A 21,936-nucleotide genomic window follows, 5' to 3' on the forward strand; every position below is an offset into this window, starting at 1 on the left:
AGAGGAAACTACTAATGAAATCCAGCTGTCTTTTTTTTATCTCAATAAATTAGTCACTGTTCTCAGAAAAACATCACTCTCTCTAACATTGTGACTTTCTCTAGATTTTTAAACAGCACAATATTGGGGTGCTCTGCTCTACCCCTACACCAGAGTTTGGTCAATTTTGTTACATCACCATCATCAGAGTCTTATACCTTGGCTTTTTAAAAACCTCATCCTCCTGAAAACTTATAAACCAGGCCTTTAAAATAAATATAATATAATATAATAAATTATGGGGTTGGTGCACTCCTAAGTCTACCCATGCAATATCCATTGCCCAGCCACAGGACTGGCTGAGTTCATACTGAGCAGGGAATTTTAACTCTGAATTCATTCAGCTTTTTCTGAAGCCCTCTTTCTTTCCCATGTCACATGTGTAGAGGGCAGGATGGGAGCAGAGAGAGGATTTGTCTTTCCAGCTCCTGGTCCTTGCTGGGTGGCCCTAGTAGTGCTGCTAATCCCAGTGTGTTCTCTCTGCCTCTCCCCTGTATCCCCAAGATGTCAAAGGGAAAAATAGGAGCACATGAAACCTGGCAGAGGGTTACTCCTTGCAAGGCCCGACAGCCAAGAGGAAATGTACATGTGCTTCCACATCCACACACACAGGCCACCTGGGCTAGGATTAAAGGACAGTAGGAAAACTGAATTCACCTCAGCACCTCCCAATGTCTGAATTGCTCCCATCTGCAAGAGTACAGTGAGTACTAATTGCAGATTCTGTAAAGCTACTGAACTGAATTACTACCATTGCTTTGGATTTACTTCAGAAAAGGAGTGACTCCCAATTTAAAACTTATAAAGTTTAAAGTTTATAAAACTGAGCCAGCATTGCTGACTCCTGAGTGAGTCTCATGATATTTGATATTTTTGTTAAAGCTCCAGCTCGTAATGTGAGGTGCTGTCTCATGATAGTCATGCCTAATGGTCACAGCAGAGGTTGAAGCCAGATGTCAGGGTGGGCCCGGCCTGAGGGTAGCGCTGCAACCGAGATGCGAGGACAGGCTGGGGTCAGAACCGAGATCATAGTCTGTAGACAAACCAGAAGTAGTACTGTAGCCAGAGTCCAGCTGCAGGCCAGAGGTTGAAGCTGGATGGTTAGAAACCAAATCAGTACTATACCTGGAGCCCAGATACAGGCCAAAAGTCACAGCTGGGTGGTCAGAGTCCCATGGGGTCAGGAGGTGGAGGCAAGGCCTGGAGCAAGGTCAGAGCAGGGCAAGGACAAGACTGGAACAGGGCTTGGGCCAGGCTGGGGCAGGAGCAGGCTGAGAGAATCTGATACACTGAGAGATAGCAAGAGGGTTCCTGGACAGGTAATGCTGTTGTACAGACTGATCTACAGCTCTGGCAGGACTGGGAAAATATCAGAGCCTGGGGGGTCATCTGACCCAGGCTCCACTCAGGGATAGGTTGCTGCCACATGCTTGATGGCTGAGTCACTGCAGGCTCTGGGAGGGGTAAGACAGTAAAGCTGGGTTCAAGTATCAGAGGGGTAGCCATGTTAGTCTGGATCTGTAAAAGCAGCAAAGAATCCTGTGGCACCTTATAGACTAACAGACGTTTTGCAGCATGAGCTTTCGTGGGTGAATACCCACTTCTTTGGATGCAAGTAGTGGAAATTTCCAGGGGCAGGTATATATATGCAAGCAAGAAGCAAGCTAGAGATAACGAGGTTAGTTCAATCAGGGAGGATGAGGCCCTGTTCTAGCAGTTGAGGTGTGAAAACCAAGGGAGGAGAAACTGGTTTGTTTTGTTAAAGCTGGGTTGTTGCTGTATGCCGGCATGCTCACTACAGTTCTGTTGGCGGGGAACCCATTGAGGCTCTGGGGATAGGCAGGTGTGCAGCATAAGAGGGAGGAGGCACCAGACCCAGGCATCAATTAATGACAAGGGACAGCAAAAGAAAAAACAGGGATGGGAGTGAAGGTCACAGGCAGGGCCAGCTCCAGGCACCAGCGCAGCAAGCTGGTGCTTGGGGCAACCCATGGAAGAGGGCATCACGTCCGAGTCTTCGGCGGCAATTCGGGGGCGGGTCCCTCAGCCCGTCTCAAAGGGGAGGACCTGCCACTGAATTGCTGCCGAAGAATGAAGCGGTGCAGTAGAGCAGCCGCCGAACTGCTGCCGATAGCGGCTTTTTTTTTTCCATGATCGCCGCTTGGGGTGGCAAAAAAGCTGGAGCCGGCCCTGGTCACAGGGATAAAATCTGGGATCCAAAGGGAGACACCAAGCAGAGAACCTCGGACAGCACTCACTGCTTCTCCAGGGAGCCAGTGGACACAGCCCAGAGGAACTTTGTCTGGAGATGTGACTTGAAAAGGGATCAGAAATAGACTTCCAGTTGCAAAGCCCCACCTCCCCCCAATCCAGCTTCCTCCTCCTGGTATGGGAGAGGGCCACCTTTGCCAGCACCAGGAAGAGTTTGATGAATTCATAGGATCACAGACAGGGTGTGTATAGAACAAGACGTGTGGGGAAAAGTGCAGCTAGAACTTAAGAAGGTTTTGGAGGAGCTGGACGAAGAGCTTCTCCAGTCTGATGCACCCTATATAAATGTGCACCAGGGTCTCCCTCTCACTGCAGAAGGGTCAGGTGTCAGGGGAGGAGGTGGTGAACTGTTCCAGGTACACATTTGTGCTCACAGCTCTGTGAAGGAGCCACCAACTAATATCCCCAGTGGGCCAGGGGATCAGAGTGGAATATTTACCCTCCTGGGGTGGTAGGAGTTCCCTCCAATTGGTGTCAGGGAGGAACATGAGGGCAAGGAAATGCAGGGTGTGGAGCACTAGTGCATACTGATGTTTCCTGAGGGCGATTCAGAGGCAGACTGGCTGCATGTTGTTCAGGTGGTATGTCAGGGGTGGCTGGGGAGGCGTGCAGGGCAGGGGCCCAATGGTGAGTTCTGGAGGGCCAGGGGTGAGGTGCAGGTGGGGAGTATCCTCCTACAGGACTTGAGGAAAGTGTGATAGGTGGGCAGTAAGGCTGCACATACCTCCTGGAGCACACGATGGGGAACACGAGGGTGGTGAGTCCCATGCACTGGCTGAGCACTAGGGAGTCCACCCAGTCCCTTCAGTCATAGTCCAGGAGGTCTCTGATCCTGGTTGCACTAGCCAGGACCAACCTCTGGTGCACCGAGGGGGACTCCACCACCTGCACACCAAGCAGGATGCTGTGTAGCAGGGGGTCTGCAAGAAGGTCCTCCTCCTCAGTGGCTGCCTCAGACCTGGTCATTGATATGTTGGAGAGGCAGCTAAGTGAGCAGTCCTGGTTTGGTTGTGGATTTGCCTCACACCTGGAATCATGTCTTGTGAGACTCTGTTTTTATTTGAAAAACTGAACCTTTATGACTGAGGAAAACATGAACCTAAAGGCTCAAAAAACATGAACACATGAAGAGAACCCAGCATTATTACTTATTAAGTTATTTTTTTTCATGATTTTTAAGTTAGTCTCATGATGGGGTCGGGCAGGAAGGCTGACTCATTCTTTATGAATGGTTGGCATTGACAATGCTACTATACCTATGCTTTTGTGGATTAACCATATAGTTTTGTGTTTTATTTCTTCTGTCCTTTTCCAACTCCTTATCTTGATTCTTTAATTCATTTATTCATTCTGCTAATAATACTATGTGAACTACACTCTCAGAATATGCCCACCAAGCAAAGTTTCAAAAGACCATTCTTTCTGGTACAAACACTACTTTGTACACTGCTTGAGTAGAAGACACAGATTGTAACTTCTGGATGAACATTTTTAGTTTCAAAGGATAAACAGCCTAAAAATACAAGTTAGAATCTTCTGGATACAATAGTGTCAAATATAAAACAGGCACCAGTTGATGAGAGAATTGTTACAAAGCCATGAAAATAATGAAAGCCATGAAGAGGGAATTGTTACAAAGAATCTGTGGTTGGCTAGTTGTTGTTTATGTCAGTTTTTAGGACAATTCACGTTTCTGACACAATTGCCTTGTAAAAACTGCAAACTAAGATCATAATCTGAAATATCACCAAACAATAAATTTTACAAGCAATAACTTCTAATTTAATACTCTTGTTAATTAGAGTTGCTATGTATTGTGAAAGAAAGAGACACAGATACAGACAAAGCCCACTAATTTATGACCTGTTTTGCTTTATCAGAAGGCTGTGAAGTGGGTCCCTGGAGTGAATGGGGAACTTGCAGCAGAAATAACAAAACCTGTGGATTTAAATGGGGTTTGGAAACAAGAACAAGGCAAATTGTGAAAAAGCCAGCAAAGGACACAATACCTTGCCCAACCATTGCAGAGTCCAGAAGATGTAAAATGGCTGTGAGGCACTGTCCAGGAGGTAAGAACACTCCCCGCAAAACAATTTTATGAGCCTTTTCTAATTTAAGTCCCATTTATAACTGGGAAAACAGAGCTATATAGACCAAGCAAGAGAGAAAATCCTGCCCTTACTCTATCTTGTGCAGTTATGCATGGGCAAAAAGGCAGTAGAACCACACTACTGCACACAGAGCCAGTCCACTGGGGGGCAGGGGTGTGTGTGTGTGCTCCATAGTGGCACTTTTGCTTCTCCCACCACACAGGGCCGGTGCAAGGAAGTTTCACTCCCTAGGCGAAACTTCCACCTTGCGCCCCTCCACTGCCAGCCCTGCGGCAGCTCCCCGCTCCCTCTCTGCCCTGAGGCGCCCCCCCATGGCAGCTCCCTCCCCCCCCCCCGCGGGGAGCCGGGCAGCACCTCCCCACCCCAGCTCACCTCTGCTCCGCATCCTCCCCGAGCATGCCGCCCCAGCTCTAATTCTCCTCCCCTCCCAGGCTTGCGGCGCCAAACAGCTGATTGGCGCTGCAAGCCTGGGAGGCAGGAGAAGTGGAGCAGCGACTGCGCGCTCGGGGAGGAACCGCTGTAAAAAAAAAATTGGGGGCACCGCTTTTTGGCGTCCCCAAATCTTGGCGCCCTAGGCAACCGCCTAGTTTGCCTTAATGGTAGCACTGGCCCTGCCCCCACACTCCTACCTATCTCATCCTAATGGTTTAAAAATTTTCTCTCTTGAAGTTCTCTTTTGAAGAACTTCAAAAAGATCTCACAAAACTAAGTGATTGGGCAACAAAATGGCAAATGAAATTTAATGTGGATAAATGTAAAGTAATGCACATTGGAAAAAATAACCCCAACTATACATACAACATGATGGGGGCTAACTTAGCTACAACGAGTCAGGAAAAAGATCTTGGCGTCATCGTGGATAGTTCTCTGAAGATGTCCACGCAGTGTTCAGAGGCGGTCAAAAAAGCAAATAGGATGTTAGGAATCATTAAAAAGGGGATAGAGAATAAGACTGAGAATATATTATTGCCCTTATATAAATCCATGGTACGCCCACATCTCGAATACTGTGTACAGATGTGGTCTCCTCACCTCAAAAAAGATATTCTAGCACTAGAAAAGGTTCAGAAAAGGGCAACTAAAATGATTAGGTGTTTGGAGAGGGTCCCATACGAGGAAAGATTAAAGAGGCTAGGACTCTTCAGCTTGGAAAAGAGAAGACTAAGGGGGGACATGATAGAGGTATATAAAATCATGAGTGATGTTGAGAAAGTGGATAAGGAAAAGTTATTTACTTATTCCCATAATACAAGAACTAGGGGTCACCAAATGAAATTAATAGGCAGCAGGTTTAAAACAAATAAAAGGAAGTTCTTCTTCACGCAGCGCACAGTCAACTTGTGGAACTCCTTACCTGAGGAGGTTGTGAAGGCTAGGACTATAACAATGTTTAAAAGGGGACTGGATAAATTCATGGTGGCTAAGTCCATAAATGGCTATTAGCCAGAATGGGTAAGAATGGTGTCCCTAGCCTCTGTTCCTCAGAGGATGGAGATGGATGGCAGGAGAGAGATCACTTAATCATTGCCTGTTAGATTCACTCCCTCTGGGGCACCTGGCATTGGCCACTGTCGGTAGACAGATACTGGGCTAGATGGACCTTTGGTCTGACCTGGTACGGCCTTTCTTATGTTCTTATGATGCAGCGTCTTCATTTATTGTATGTTTATGTACCAGGTAAAATGTTCAGCTCTTTAAACCACATTAAACAAAACTACTAGCTACCCTATGTCTTTTTTTAAAAAGACAGGGCATACTGAACAAGTCAGGCATTATTGCTTAGATTTAGCTAATTTTATCTTTTACCACCTTCATTTATGGCTGATTGTTAACCTATTCTGTTAGTAAACCATGAAACTCATTATGTTGCATCTATGGCTGACAACAGTGCTTTATGTGATCCAAATTTTGAATAGCTGGAAATATATATACTACTTGCAACTCTACTTTGCTTGTAAATCTAAGCGCTATTTTTATACAAAGTTAAAACATGGGAATTTTAATCCATTGTTTACAGGGAGGAAATGTGAGGCAAATAATTTTTACTTTCAATATAATAAATCAGTAATATCTGACGAATAACCAATGCATATTGTTGTCATATCAGTATAATATTTTATACCAATATACCTGCTTATCAGGTGGTTAAATACTTGTCACCCTATACTGTTCATTCCAAACCACTAATGTTTTGTTTACACAACTAGCAGCAGAACACTCTCTCCTTTGGAAAATAATTTGATACCATTTTGTCAGCAATTTAAATGTAGCCCAAACAAAGAAGCAATGATAAAGACTCCTGATACTGCTTTAAAATTAGTTGTACTATACTTTAACATACATCCAGTATTAATCTTTTTTATTATTGATGTGTTTATTTACAGTTTGTAAAGCCCTGCTTTTGTTTCAGAGTTGGACTTTCCATTTTCCATGACTTTTTCAAGAGTAATTAGCCGACACATTAAGAAAGGGAAAAACTTTGGATGACTATCAGAAAAAAAAACCATTCTGGGAGTAAGATCTGTTACGGTGTGGAAGAATTGCCCAAGGGGAGTGATGAAAGCCCTGCCTCCTGAGACATTTAAACTAAACGGGGGGGAAAAAACTACTAGGAAATGCACTGGGGGAGCAGTCCTGCATTGGTGGATATTTGGGGAGGGAGGGAGGGAGGGAAAGAGGAGGCAGGCAGGAAAGGCAGAATCAGAGGTTGAATTGGGCTGATTCATGGTAGGTCAGTGAGCTGGTATTTTTTCCTGGAGGCTGCCATCTTGTGCTTCAGAGTCTATTCTTGCTAAGTCTTTAGTGCTCCTCAATAACTTTCAGAATGCAAACAACATGTAAAGCAATGTAATCATGTTTGCTTGCATTTCCAGACAGCCTGAACTAATAGATGAGATCTGTAAACGGGCCTGTTTATTTCAGTAATGTGCTAATTCTGAGGTCCAAAAGTGATAATGATGAGAGCTGATTTCTTAACTATTTTTCTGCTGGTACAAAATAAAGGAAGGGGATGATCACATTATGAAGATCTATACACTGTACTTTGAGTTACTTCTTGTTTTGAGGCCTTCTTTTGGTGTTTCTGGTGGATGTAGGTTAGTTTATGGGTTGGAGTTTGGGAGAATACTAGATATTTTTTCTCCAGTTCAGACTCTAGATAGGACAGATGCAACCATATAGGTTTCCACCCCAACCCCATCCCCCATGTGATTTGAGACCCAGGGGTGAAGTTGTGTATGCAAACAGGAATTCATGCATGTAATGTCCAGTTATTCAATGGTGCTGGAACAATTTGTATAGTGGGGGTGCTGGGAAGCATTGAACAAAACTGTAAACCCTGTATATGATGAAAAACACTTCAAGCCAAGGGGTGCAGCAGGACTCCCAGCACCCCTAGTTCCATCCCCTATACAGTTATGTTGAGAGTTCCCTGAAAATGGATTTTTACAGGTGCATTTTCAGTCAAATTCCTGATAATTTGGTCCATAGAATCTGCTATTGACCCACAGTATTCATATGGGTGCATTAGTGCAGAAGCAACCCTGTTTCAGAAATGTTTAATATCTGGATCTATAACTCTTGTCTGTCTGAGTTTTAAAAGAATGGGAGAAACCTTGTCTAGGCATCCAGCCCATGGATTTGATCCTTCATCTCCTCTGTGTGACAGGAATCCTGAAGCAGGAGCTGACCTAGTACCCTGTCACTTAAATCTCCACCAATAAAGATTAATTGGGACCTAAATAGAGGATCAATTAACACCTGCAGCCACAGTTGAAGGGCTAATTAGAGGGAGAAGCAGCCCCAGCAGCTGGGAGCAGATAAATAGAGAGGAAGGAAGCCCTGAAAGGGGTAGAGACACTGAAGGAAGGTAGGGTTGGCTGCTGCCGCCATCTTTTCCCCAGAAGCAAGAGGGGGAGCTGGCTGGGATGTGTAAATATGTAGATAGCACTACAAGTAATGGCTTGCTAGAACAGTATAATAAAGCACAATGGTGATGGAAGTGGCCTGGAGTGAGTGTGGTCTGTATCTAAGGCAAGAAAGATTCACAGAGGACCCCCCATGGCACTATTTAATTGTAAGGCAGCTATGGTAAGCCTTCTCATATTGAGTCAAGAAATTCATGGGTCATGCCCAAGTTAAATTCTTTGACAACATATTGAAGATTTTATTCACTAGTCAGTGGTTCTAAACCTTTCCAGATTACTGTACCCTTGAAGCCTGTGCCCCACCATGCAGGGCTGAAACATGTAACTTAGCTTTGTAGTGTGGTTGCCACCCCCTAATGCCAGACCTGCACTTGTGACCTCCCCCCCCAGGTTGAGAAACATTGATCTGGATGAGTTGACGTACCTCTTGGAAGACTTCTGTGTGCCCCCCTGGGCTACACATACCCTTGGTTGAGAACCCCTGCACTAGATGACCAAGAAATATACTGTAGGCAAATGCAAGAGTTCCATTCAGTGTGGAAGGCCTGCAGTATTGACTGTGGTTGTGAAACCTACTATCTCCAAGCAGTTTATAGCTACTCAATATAGCTGCTATCTCTTGGCCTCCCACTTCATGGAGATTCCTGCTTGCCTTCCCAGAGTCTTGGGACTCATCCTGAAGGTTTTCCTTCCCTGAATGGTTTTGTACAGAGTGCTTATGATAAGTGAATCCTGGTGTGTGATCCTATAGAACTCTGGACAGCATTGAAAGGTACCCTCTCTCAAGAGACAGTGGACGGAAGGATGTGGCCTTTTCTCTGTCCAATATGAGTTCAGCTCCAAAGTTGAATCTGACTCTTTGCTGTATCTTTTATATTTTAACTGTTTGCATAATAGTGGTCGCAGTGTTTGTCTACATAGAATACCAGGGTTGGAAGGGACCTCAGGAGGTGATCTAGTCTAACCTGCTGCTCAAAGCAGGACTAATCACCAGACAGATTTTTGCCCCAGATCCATAAATGGCCCCCTTAAGGATTGAACTCACAACTTTGGGTTTAGTAGGCCAATGCTCAAACCACTGAGCTATCCCTCCCCCCAAGTTGGAAAGTTACTGTGCAGCAAGCCAGGGTGTGAATCTATAGTGCACAAGCTTGCTGCACCGGAATGTTCCATTTGGACATTGCTGCATCACATTGAAAGTCCCAGTGTGGGCATACTGTGCCTTCAAGTAGTAATATGCTAAGCTTCACTTTGGCACTTTTACTGAGTTGCAGCAGTGTTCACATGGAACTTTACTGTGTGGTAGGCTGGTGCACTGTAGATTCACACCCTGGCTTGTCGTGCAGTAACTTGCCATGGAGATAAGTCCTAAGGTATCACTATTTGATCATAATTTAGTATGTTAGATGATTGGTCACCAGAAATGTTTAGTCCAATTGTAATATTTTGGGAAGCATGAGATCAAGTACAATCTGGCTTGGAGAGAATAGAGTCAGTGCTCTTTACAAATATGGCATTGTCCTAATGTTACACATGTTATGAGTTTTTAACTTGGGGAAATAAAGGAAGCTGTAAGGGAAATAATATTTAGTGACTTTAAGAATCATAATCTCTGTAAATATCTGTTAAGAGGGTTTGATAATAAAAAAATCTTTCTTGTAATGTTCTGAGTGTATAACTCACAGCAACATGTGGGATAAGTATTAGATTATATAACTAAAGACAGTTGTAGATTGTGATGGATTAAACTGAGAACAGGAAATAAGGATATTTTTGGTGAAATAGGGTCAAGTAAATGTGCTTTTGACATATGTTTTCTATTTCTGTACATTTAGTTTACATTTCAGTTACTATTTATATGGTCTGTATAGTACATGACAACTTCAGAAGCATTTTTTTCTGATTTTATAGATCCTTGCAGGAGAAGGAGTAGAGTTGCATTTACCTTTCCTATTAACTACTTCAGTTCCATATTTATGATTACCTGGGATGTTACCCATCTGTCTGTATGGCTATGCAACACATATAACTTCTGAAGAGGAGCCCTTCATCTCTTCCTCAGTGTTTGCAGATATAGACTGGGCTGCAAATAAGAGATGGTTTCACATAGGGCCTCAGTTCTTTCCTGCTTTAAAGTAGGGTGACACACTAATTACTTCAAACAGGTTATCTGACAATATTTGATTGTCATTTCTATAGATTAAACTTATTTCCAATTGGAAATGTCACATTTGTATTCTGCTAAATGTTCTATATATTACCCTGTTGCATTGGTGTAACATGTCTCATAGGATCACAGGAGTTACAGATGGGAAAGACTAGTTAGTTTATCCAGTCCACCCTTCTGCCAATGCCAAGCTGTTGTCTACAGTAAACTTTTTACTGTTTCATCTAGTCTAATTATTAAGGGTCCCAAGTGCTGTGACTTCCACAGATCCCTAGTCAGAAATATTCCACTGGCAAATATTTGGAAGTTCTCTCTCAAATTCAGTGTAAATGTTCCCTTTCATCCCATTAGTCATACTTCTGTCCCCTGTGTACCTCTGTAAATTATTACTCTCCTTCCTTAATGTTTACACCCTCCATATATTTGTAGACTGTTCTCACATCCCCCATTAATCATTGCTTGGCAAGCTATACATCCCTGGCCCTTTTAATCTTTCATTGTAAGTCAGTCCCTCCAACCTTTGAACATGTTTGTTGTTGTTGTTCTCAGAACTCCTTCCAGTTTGTCTGTATCATTATAGAAACAATGACTGCCAGTTTGTGACTAATTATTTTGTAGGTGAGAAAGGAGACAGGCCCAAGGGATGAGTGTCACATTAAACTCCTGAGCTTTAAGGGGAAAACTTTTGAAGGGGGAGGGAGTTGTCTCTGTGACATAGATGGATAATTGGAGGGAGGAGGACTTCAACTTCTGTGCTGTTTGAGTTGGATTTTGGAAACTGGTTTTCCAGTTCTCTTAAATTTTTCTGCAGCACTAGGAGCAGAGACTTTTTATCTATCAGGAACTGAAGGAACAGCAGGGTAAAGCCTCAGTTATTGTCTCTGTCCCTGTATCAGTTAACTCCATCTGCTAAACTTCCATCTGGGGAAACTTTTCTGTAAAGCTTTAAAATGAAAAAGTAAATATTTATTTTGTTGGACATGTTATATTTAGAAAACAAATGCTCATCACACCTAACATAATTTCAAAAAGCGTGTGAAAGGAGACACTTGCACTTTTATTCTGAAAATCATCTATGTAAGAAGGCCCCTGTGTATTCAACTTTGTGCCCTGGGTGTATTCAGAGATCTGTTCACTGTCTTTGGTAATGAAAGTATATTTGAACTGTTTATTTTACCTCTTGTTAACCCTACTAAGTGAGAGCAAGCTCGATTCTGTTCCTCCATCATCATCCACAAAATAATTCAGTAAGTTCCAAGCTTTCTAACCTGTGCAAACATACTGAAGGCAAGGGTACTGCACCGGTGGCACTGAGGGCAGAATTTCAAAGACAATGGAATAGTATGGGTATAACTTGAGGGTACCTGGCCTGCAGAACCTTAGTTATGGGCTGTGAAGCATTAGGAAGTAAAAACCCACCTTGACTTTCAAATCTCAGATTGCATTTTCACTGCTGATAGAAAAAAAAGTCGCTTGTAACCTGAGCATGCTTTATATGGAAAGTATCAAGAACTAACAAACGGACAGCTCATGATTCCATGTTTACAAAGGTAATTTTCAGAGGAAAACTATATATTGGTGTCTATGAAGATATTGCCTCTATATTTAACAGCTTCTAATTATCCTTCAATAATAATATAACTCTTATAGAAACAACTCCATTTCTTCCATGAGTACAAATCTAGATATCTTTGTTTTTATATTTGCAGTGATATTTTGTGTGAGAAAGTTTGTGGTAAAATAATTTGACTTCCACTCAACAAATTAGTCATGGGTAGAGCTGGTCAGAATTTTCTTCCATAGAAAATTTCAATGCGAAAAATGGAAAATTAATTTATTTGAAAACTTTCCAGGAAGTTGACTTCATCAAAAATTGGAAGTGTTCCATTGAGCGAATCCAAATGAAATATTTCAGTTTGTTGAACCAAATAAAAGTGTTTTGTTTCAGGGCAGTTTGACATTAATCTGTCTACCTGAATTTCTGCGGTGCCTCCTGGGAATTGTATTTCTGGTGTCTCATGCCCCCATTCTCTCACAAGGACTGCGCTTCTTTTTGGGACTACATCACCCATTATTCACCACAGTCTCCCTTGTTGCTGACTCATTGAAATGCATCATGAGGGTCACACGGCTGTGGTGCATCATAAGAGATCTAGTCTAGCCCAGTGAGCCCCAGGCACATAGAGTGGAACAGAGTTCTGAGGCACCAGAACTACATCTGTCAGGAGGCACTGGCAGTTCTGGAGAACACAGTGCAATGTTGAACTGAGCCGAAATGAAACATTTCAATTCAGGAAAGTCAGACCATTTAATTTCAACTGAAACATCAAAATGAAATGTTTTGTCTGTCACATCCCAGTTTTCCTTCAAAAAACAGTTTATGGAAATTTTTTGATCAGCCCTATTCAGAAGTGTCTTTAAATGATATTGATAAAAAGATAACTGGCTGTTTAGCTGATTTAGTTAAATAGCTTTCCAGCTACTCTGGAATCTTAAGAGCTAATGGTCTTGGATGTCATCCAGTATCAGATTTTTCTTGGGAAGAAAACATTTTAACAGGATTAATAACCTCAGCTGAACAGGGCTATAGCTCTGGCTATTACAGAGCTCCCAGGTGGTTCTGTTCTGGCTACATCATGAAATAAGAGTTCTGATGTGTCTTTGCCAACAGATGACTCTGAGTGTAACCGAAGCCCAACCATTTTTCAGGTGGCAGAATATATCTGATGATTAAAGTTTAATATATGCAGATAAGGCATTTTATTGTGGTATCATTACTTAACATGTAAAATTCACAATTTTTAAAGGTTTACTATCTACCTTATTCTAAAAGCAGACATTTAGAATGAAATATTGCTGTTTGATTAAGTATATTTTATTGGGACAGCTGTAACAAATATTTGAAAACTTCTGTAATGTCTTCAGCCACATTCTGATTATTTGGGTGGTTAGTTCTTAAGGAGAAATAGTTAGCAGCATCTATTTAAGTCACATTAGTGGCATGTGGAATTCCTGCTTTAGATTCACTTTTCAATTAAATATTTTCCTGTTATTTAGGAAAATAGTTTTGAAATGCCATGTGTGTTTCAACAGTTTTGTAGTATGGACCTGCACCTTCCTAGGTAGAGACAGAATTACATCAAGAAAAAAAAAAGTTACACCAAATGTTAGTTGTACATCAACACTTACTGTTACCCCAAGAACACACTCAAGGATCCCAGAGTAACCCTCCTATTGCTGACTTCTGGGTTCCCAAGATGTTGATCTATTAATTTGTTCCTGCAAGGTGAAATGAGGGGGCCTCCCTAGTAGAATTGCCAGAGTTTACCAAGGCTCTCCCTATGTCCTTCAGGAAACTCCCCAGAACAGACTAGATCTGTTCACCCCAGGACACGGATACAGCCCTCCGCTCAAAGGATTGACACCCAGGCAGTACTTTTCCAAAACAAAGTATTTTCTTTCCTAATACAATTAATCTAAGCCTAAATTTAAACATAAATCCCTTAGCACAAGTATACAAATTAAACTACCCAAGACCCTTAATGTCATAGTTGGAATGGTTTAAGGGATTATATTCTCCACATATCAGTCCTATGCAGGACACTGACAGCAATCTTAATAAACTCTAAACTTTATACATAGTAACATAAACATACACACCACAGACACTCATTTTTATTATCCAAAGCATATACATTCATTAACCCTATTTCTATCCTAGATCCTACTACCATGGGTTCTCAAACTTCACTGCACCGCGATCCCCTTCTGACAACAAAAATTACTAAACAGGGCCGGCTCCAGGTTTTTTGCCGCCCCAAGCAAAAAAACAAACACGCAAAAAAAACCAACCAAGAGTGCTGCCCATTGAAAAGTGCTGCCCCAAGCACATGCTTGGAATGCTGGTGCCTAGAGCCAGCCCTGTTACTAAATGACCGCAGGCGGAGGGACCGAAGCCTGAACGCGGCCATGCCCTGCTGCCCCAGGAGGGTGGGCCAAAGCCGAAGCCCAGTGGCTTCAGCGCCAGTTGTGGGGACCTGTAAACTGAGCCCCAGGGCTGTGGGGCTCAGACTTTGGTCCTAGGCCCCAGCAAGTCTAATACCAGCTCTGGCGACCCCATTAAAATGAGGTTGCGACCCACGTTTGAGTCCTGACCCACAGTTTGAGAACCGTTGTCGTATACTATAGGTAACATGTTTACTCTCTGTAGGCTTCTCTTTGCTCTGTCTAAGGTTCCTTCTTCTCTCTCTCAGCAGCACTGCTGCTGTCACCCTGCAGTTGGTTCTGCTTCTGCTTCTTCTTCTGATTCCTTTGCTCTTTTAGGTTTCTTCTGGTTCTCCTGCTCCTGACTTGACTGACTTTTGCTTGCTTGGCCTGTTCTGATTGGCTTGTTTGCCAATCCTAGTATGAGCATACCTGTTGTCCAATCACCTTCAGACCTTCTCTGATTGGTCTATAAGTATGGACCAATCATAAATGCTAAGTCTAACTGTCAAACAAAGACTTAGTATTATGGGATGTTTACTATGGAGTCTGGGGACCCTCACCTAGTTTTGGACTGAGCATGTCTGGCTGACCCCTCGCTTCAGTTTTGGAGTGACCCTTACCTGACCTCAGTCCTTACTCTGTCTCCCAATGCACCAGCCATAGGCCAAACTGCTTGAAACTGCCAATTCACTGTCCTTGGCTATGTGCCAACATTGTATGCACACTTAAATTACCAAACTTTTAAACTATAAACCATCACCTTATTTCTTTTAGCATATATGCTTAATTGTTAACTTGTGCACCTTATTGTCACAGTCTACTCCTGCCACTCCATTTTTTTAAACCAATTTTAGCTAATTTTATTTCAGTTCTTCCCCTATTTTCAGTTAATGGTGGCAAAGCAATGTTTTCAGTACTGTGCTTAAGAAACAAAATACAGCAGCTCAAAATCCTTTTGTATCATTACAGGGTCTCCTACTCTCCCGCTCCCACCCAAAGTACCCGATAGCATTGTTGGGTGATGGTTTCTGAACAAGAGAAGAGAGCATATCTTCTCCTGTTTTTTTGGATGAATGGCTTACTGTATTGCTGCACCTCTGACAAGTGATAGTAGATGTCTAGGGTCTTTCAGACTGGCTTCCAGTGGAGGAGGAAATGGTGATACATATTCTTAGGGCTTGTCTGGACTTAAAACGGTACTGCTGCACCACTTCTGTGGAGATGCTGATTAGGCTGATGGCAGGGCTTCTCCTGTCAGCAGTGGTATTCCACCTCCCCAAGAGGCCGTAGATGGGAGAACTTTCCCGTTGACCTAATACTGTCTATACTGGGGATTAGGTTGGTTTATCTGTGTCACTTAGATTCATAGATTCACAGATTCTAGGACTGGAAGGGACCTCAAGAGGCCATCGAGTCCAGTCCCCTGCCCTCATGGCAGGACCAAATACTGTCCAGACCAGAGGTCTCAAACACGCGGCCTCATGTTGCCCTTGTGGTCATTTGAGTTTGACACCCCTGGTCTAGACCATCTCTGATAGACATTTATCTTAGGGCTGTGGAGTTTTCATTCCCCTGAGTGATATAGTTATACTGAATTAATTTCCTAGTGTAGGCCAGGCCTAAGAGTAACTAGTTTTATTTACACACCATACATTAGTCCTGGAACAGAGGTGGGTAGACAGCATATAGGGCAATCCCTTCTTTCAGGAATCTCAGCACAACACCAATACCCAGTTCCCAGAGAGTAACTCTGCCTCAAGAATTGACCAAGACAGAGAGCACACCTGCGGCTTGCATACCCTGCTCTCAAATATCTTTGAAGACTATGCATAAATATCTGCCATATAGTTACATTGGTGGTAATACAAAAAGCTTTCAAGAAGGTTGCAAGTGCAGTGGTGTAGGCTAGTAAATGATGTGTGTAAGAACAGTCCTATTTTAATGAGAAATGCAAAGGTTTTTGCTCCTGCGTCACCAGGCTTCATCATTGTAGTGTCTGACCAGGAATTGTGACCAGTATTGTATCTTGCACATTAAGTTAAATCTTACTCCACATGACTAGATGCTCCTCTGAGGCAGCATTGCAGGGAGGAGGGCTCCCCTTGATACTGAAACCAGGTCCTAATTGGTCACAGGAGTTTAAAGGGAATTTCTGACAAGTCTAATTGCAGTGAGCATCTCTTTATGCTGTGTTTATATTCCCCCTTCCCAGAGAATGGATTTGGGAGATCCTTATAGTGGAAAACCAGTCTCCCTGATGTGTTCCAATCTATAGTGTGCGCTGTAGAAAGCTCTCTTATGTTTGTGCGCATTCTAGACTGAAAGAATCCTGAAGCTTTTCTGTGTTGACTTTTGCTGCTATCTGATAGCTTTCTGTTTAGAACTCTGGCTACAGAAACTTTGGCTGGGGGAAGCCTGATAAGACAACAATCTATCCAGATTCCTTCTATTCTAGGTTCTCCTGCTCTGGCCATTCCATCATATTGATGCTAGATAGTAAAGAACAGAAATATGTTTAACAGTTCTTGTGTAAAGCTAAACTCCAAAAATGCACAAAATGCCAATTAGCAGCTAGACCTCCACTAACGAGAACCAAACTCTTTTTTTTTTTTAAAAAGAGTAGGTCTAAATTTACTGTGTATACAATCCATTATTTGGTCTATTAATTTAATAATCTCTGGTGAAGGCCACAAATTTGTAGTTCCAAAATCCTTCTATAATAGCTGAAGAGTATGTACCCTATACATCTCTAGCTTACAATATGTTTTATGGACAATAGACTGACTAAGAAAATATTTTTAAAAACAGTTCAGATACTGTAGAGATACAGGTCATAAATTGTATATTAATTTTAAAGTTGCTTTGATTTATTTTAAAAAAATCCAACCTCAAATAGGAATCCAGTCTAACTTGTTCAGAATTTTAGAAACATAAGGGTTCCATTCCATTATTTAAACCATGCCTTAGATGTCCATAGCACATTATAGACAAAAGACAATGATCCTGCGTTGAGGAGATTACCATATAAGTTGAGATATGTGTTAATGGTGTGGGTTGTGAGAAAGTTAAGATTTACAGCAATAAACTTATGCTGTTGTTTTGGTTGGTAATGCATGCGTTCTGAAGATTTCAAAACATTTTTTCTGGTGCTGTTACTAAGTTAAAACTAGAGTTTATGGGTCTCATCAGCATTGTAAATGGAAATGTGTACATGGAGTTGCAATAACATAGCCTAGATGTCTACTATAGTTTCAATATTGGAATGTGGGAGCAGTGGACCAAGTCTGGACATTTTCTGAGTGTTTTTTAAAATGCTTCTGAACACAAATCTGATCCAGGTATGAGCCATGTATACATTTATACCTATACCTAGTTAGAGGGTGAAAACAGAGAATGCCGCTCTGAGTAGTGGCAATTCTGAATACTTGATTTGTATATATAGAGGTGTCACTTCTCAGACTTGCCCCCATAACATCCAGAAACAAGGAGGTCTGGCTTTAGCGTGGCTGGAAATATACCCCATAATTTTCAAATACGGAGCATGATGCAAAGAAGCATGCTGGTTTTTAAGCGGGAGAAAGGAAGTACCAATTCAGCAGCAGCAGATAGTCTTTAAGAAGTAGACTCCAGCAAAGACACTTTGCATTTTACAAATGAATTCAGATTGGTTGGGACAGAAATTATAATGAGCAAATAAATATGTGGCTATTTTAGCAATGCTCATTCTGAACAGTTTGAGCAGGAACTAACAAGTGGGAGCAAGACGGGACAAAATGAGGCTATCCTGGAGAGCTACCAGAATACAAGATTTTTTTAGTATGGCTTAACCAATAAAGCCTGGCATGCTTGTTAGTGCATTTAGTTCGGGAACAAGCTTTTGTCAGATGCTAAATCTGATTATCTGGACTATCAGCATATCAACATCTGCTTTAAATGGAGAACGTTGTACTAAGTTTTAAAATGTGTTTCTTCTCTTTGCTAAAAGATAAAGTTTAGGAATTATAATAGTGCTGACTGCTACAGAGAAACAGCCACTAAAAAAAGTCTACAGTTTCTCCCCCTGGCACGGGAAATGCCTGCCCTTGGATTGTGAGGGTTTTGAATTAAGTCACAAATAAAGACTATACAGCTATGTTTGTAGTCTCCACTTCAGCATTCAGCTTCAAAAAGCGCATACATATTCCTATTGCTATAGGATCACCATGGGCAATCTGTAGTGTCACTCTACCAGTCTTCAACACTGAAATATTTTCTTGTGTATTATGCACAGGATTAATCCCTATTCTGCATACACACCAGTTTAATGTGTGCCCCATTTGTAAAAAGTGAACAGCTAAATTATAGGGAAAATAATGTTGTTCTTCACTTTTGCATTAAGGTAGCAAAGTACACAGTAAATTATAAGTCTCATTTTCATGACTGTGGTGTGAATTGTGGAAGGGGCTTTGAACTCTGCAAACTTAATATTTGAGTTTGTTTAATATTTTTCTTGAAGTACTTCAGTGCATTTGAAGAGCAATATTGGAGCCCTTCTCTAGCAAACTGAACGCCTGAAAGAGTTGATCCATAAAGTGATCAGCATTGCAGTGCTGATTTTTAGGCAACAGGCCACCTAGAGGAATCCATAGCCCTGAGTTGGATGCCCAGATTCCTTATTCAATGCATTGGAAGAGGTAGGCATTTTATGGATTCTAAGAAGCCAACAAATTGAGTGGGGAGCTGTCATACCTAGACAATAGGAAATGCTGAGGAGATGGGTGTGGCCAAAGCCCCACCCCCTCAAAGGCACCTCCCTTCACTCAGGATTCATAGCTGTGAGCCTTCTCCTGGAATTAAGTGCCTAAATCAGGTCAGCATTGGTGCTGCCAACCCCCCTTTCTTATACCCTTTCTTATACCCAATAGCCCCATGGTTGGAGTTCTTACCCAGGCTGTGAGAGACTCAGGTTCAAATCACCACTCTGCCTTATAAAGAGCAGGGACATGAACCTAGGTCTTTCACCTCCCCGGTGAGTTACCTAATTACTGGGCTATTTATGGTGAACTTTGATGTCCTATTCTAAAGTTGCCCTTACACTTAACATGTTTCTGTTGACTTTGGATAACAATGGTTCTGGAGCTAATCTCAGGCACAGATTAACCAGTGCACCTGCAATGCACTTCAACAGGGCCTGCAATGTCAGGGGGACCCCTGAACACCTGGCTGATTATAGCCAGCATAGCTGTTTTTCCCTCTGTGATGCTAGTTGCAATGTGCCAGGTTTGTTTTCACTGGTAAGTTACAACAGGAACTCATCTCCTCCCACTCCCTGGCACATTGCAACTGACAGCCATTGCTGCATGCAGAGGCACTGGTGGCTGCTTCCACTACTGTGTGAAGGCCACATGGCCACTGGGAGCACTGCTGCACGGCACCCAGGTCCCACTCCATGTGCAAGAGCCTCAGCATGCTGATGCAGTGGTGGACACTCCTGCCCTTCTCTGCACTTTAAAGCCGTATGGACTTGGGGCTTACCAGCAGGGAGGAGTGAGGATGCATGTCCCTGCACAAGTCTATTGCCAAATAAAATATACAGCACACTAGGAGCACAGCTACAACAATGCCATACAAATACCTGTTCTCACTTTCAGGTGACATTGTAAACAAGAAGCGGGCAGCATTATCTCCTGAAAATGTAAAAAAACTTGTTTGTCTAGGTGATTGGTTGAACAAGAAGTAGGACTGAGTAAACTAGTAGACCGTAAAGTTTTACATTGTTTTATTTTTGAATGCAGTTATTTTTTGTACAGAATTCTACATTTGTAAGTTCGACTTTCATGATAAAGAGATTGCACTACAGTACTTGTATTAGGTGAACTGAAAAATATTATTTTTGTTTGGGTTAGCTGTGCTCCTAGTGTGCTGTATATTTTATTTGGCAATAGACTTGTGGGATTTTACCTTTATGATCTAACTTCCTCTTCAGGTCAATTCTGGAAAAGACGTTAATAAATGCCAGTCTGCAGAGCTATAATTCCTCACAAAGTTCTTACTTGCAAGTAAAGATGAGTGACACTTCTTTTATAGGAAAGAATAAGCATGGCTAATTGTTGGATCACATCTAAATGATAAGGCTATAGGGAAAAGAAGGATCTGCTCTGGCACAACAGTCTATCCACCACCTCCAGGGGCGGCTCCAGGCACCAGCACGCCAAGCGCATGCCTAAGGCGGCAAGCCATGGGGGGCGCTCTGCCGGTCGCCGCGAGGGCGGCAGGCAGGTTGCCTTTGGCGGCATGCCTGCGGAGGGTCCGTTGGTCCCACAGCTTCGGCGGACCTCCCACAGGCTGCCTCTGAATTCGCGGGACTGGGGACCTCCCACAGGCAAGCCGCCGAAGGCAGCCTGCCTGCCGTGCTTGGGGCAGCAAAATACCTAGAGCCGCCCCTGACCACCTCTTTTCTTTTTTGTGTTGATGACTCTCATTAATTGCATAAGCACCATAGGATTGATTAATCACAGAGCAGGTGATGACTGCAGTAATTAACTGATGTTATGGGGCTTCATGAAATAGTAATGTTAGAATGTTAATAAAATGAATGGCCTCTTTAAACAGAAATAGCTGTGACCACGTTTCTTCTTCTACTAGATTTGTTCTGAGGGCTTTGTGTATTACAATCAGCCTCAATAACTGTAGTTATTCATTAGAAAGGAATATGTCTATTCAGTGTATGTCTTGATGTGCAAAATCCTGCCTTCTGTGAGTGAAAGGGAGCCAAGCCAGAAGTAAGGTGTGTCCCTGAGCCATCCTGTTTGTTCAGGGCAGGTTTTTACTATTGTCCATTAATTATCTATACTACTGTAACACTTAGGAGCCCTTGCCATAGACCAAGACCCCATTATGCTAGGTTCTGTACAAACAGAGCACAAAAAGATGGTCCCTGCCTTAAAGAACTCACAATCTAAGTATAAGATAAGACATGACAGGTGGATACAGACAGACAAATGGGGGAGCACAAAAAAACAATGAGACAATATTCATCATTGTGATAGGCAGGCTGTGGTCTCAGCACACCAACAGTCTCATTGTTGTCAATTTTTTTCTAGGCATAATTGAAAATGAGCCTTTTAAGGAGGGTTTTGAAGGCGAATACTGTATTAGTTTTGAAGATGTTTATGGGAAGCTCTTCCCAAGAATGAGGGACAGCATGTGAGAAAGCACAAAGGTGTTTGCTGGAAAATTTAAAGCATGGGGAATGGAGGCTGGTATTGCAGGTCAATTGGAAATCGATGTTGGCATCTCAAGTAGTGAATGAGAGATGTAAGGTAGGTAGGAGGGGGATAGGCCATGAAAGAGAAGAGTAGTAGTCTGTTTGACACAATAAAGAAGGGAGAGCCTGTGGAGGGATGCAAAAAGAGGGATGATGTGGGCAAAGTGATGGGCAAGGAGAAAGATCTTT

The 21,936-nt window shown here is 42.6% G+C and overlaps 1 protein-coding gene across 4 annotated transcripts in view; it reads left to right on the forward strand.

The window, feature by feature from the left end:
* The window catches only part of RSPO2 (R-spondin 2), a 163,823-nt gene that overhangs the window by 84,865 nt on the left and 57,022 nt on the right, over nt 1-21,936 (forward strand). For 2 of the 4 annotated variants that reach the window (XM_045003243.1, XM_045003246.1), the window contains one exon: nt 4,191-4,379. In XM_045003243.1, the coding sequence (XP_044859178.1) occupies nt 4,191-4,379 (189 nt within the window). Of the gene's footprint in view, nt 1-4,190; nt 4,380-6,805; nt 7,029-21,936 lie in introns of those variants that run through there. The other 2 variants (XM_045003244.1, XM_045003245.1) reach the window with 2 other exon arrangements.

The sequence above is a fragment of the Mauremys mutica genome, chromosome 2 (genome assembly GCF_020497125.1).
Source record: "Mauremys mutica isolate MM-2020 ecotype Southern chromosome 2, ASM2049712v1, whole genome shotgun sequence".
Classification (NCBI taxonomy): domain Eukaryota; kingdom Metazoa; phylum Chordata; order Testudines; family Geoemydidae; genus Mauremys; species Mauremys mutica.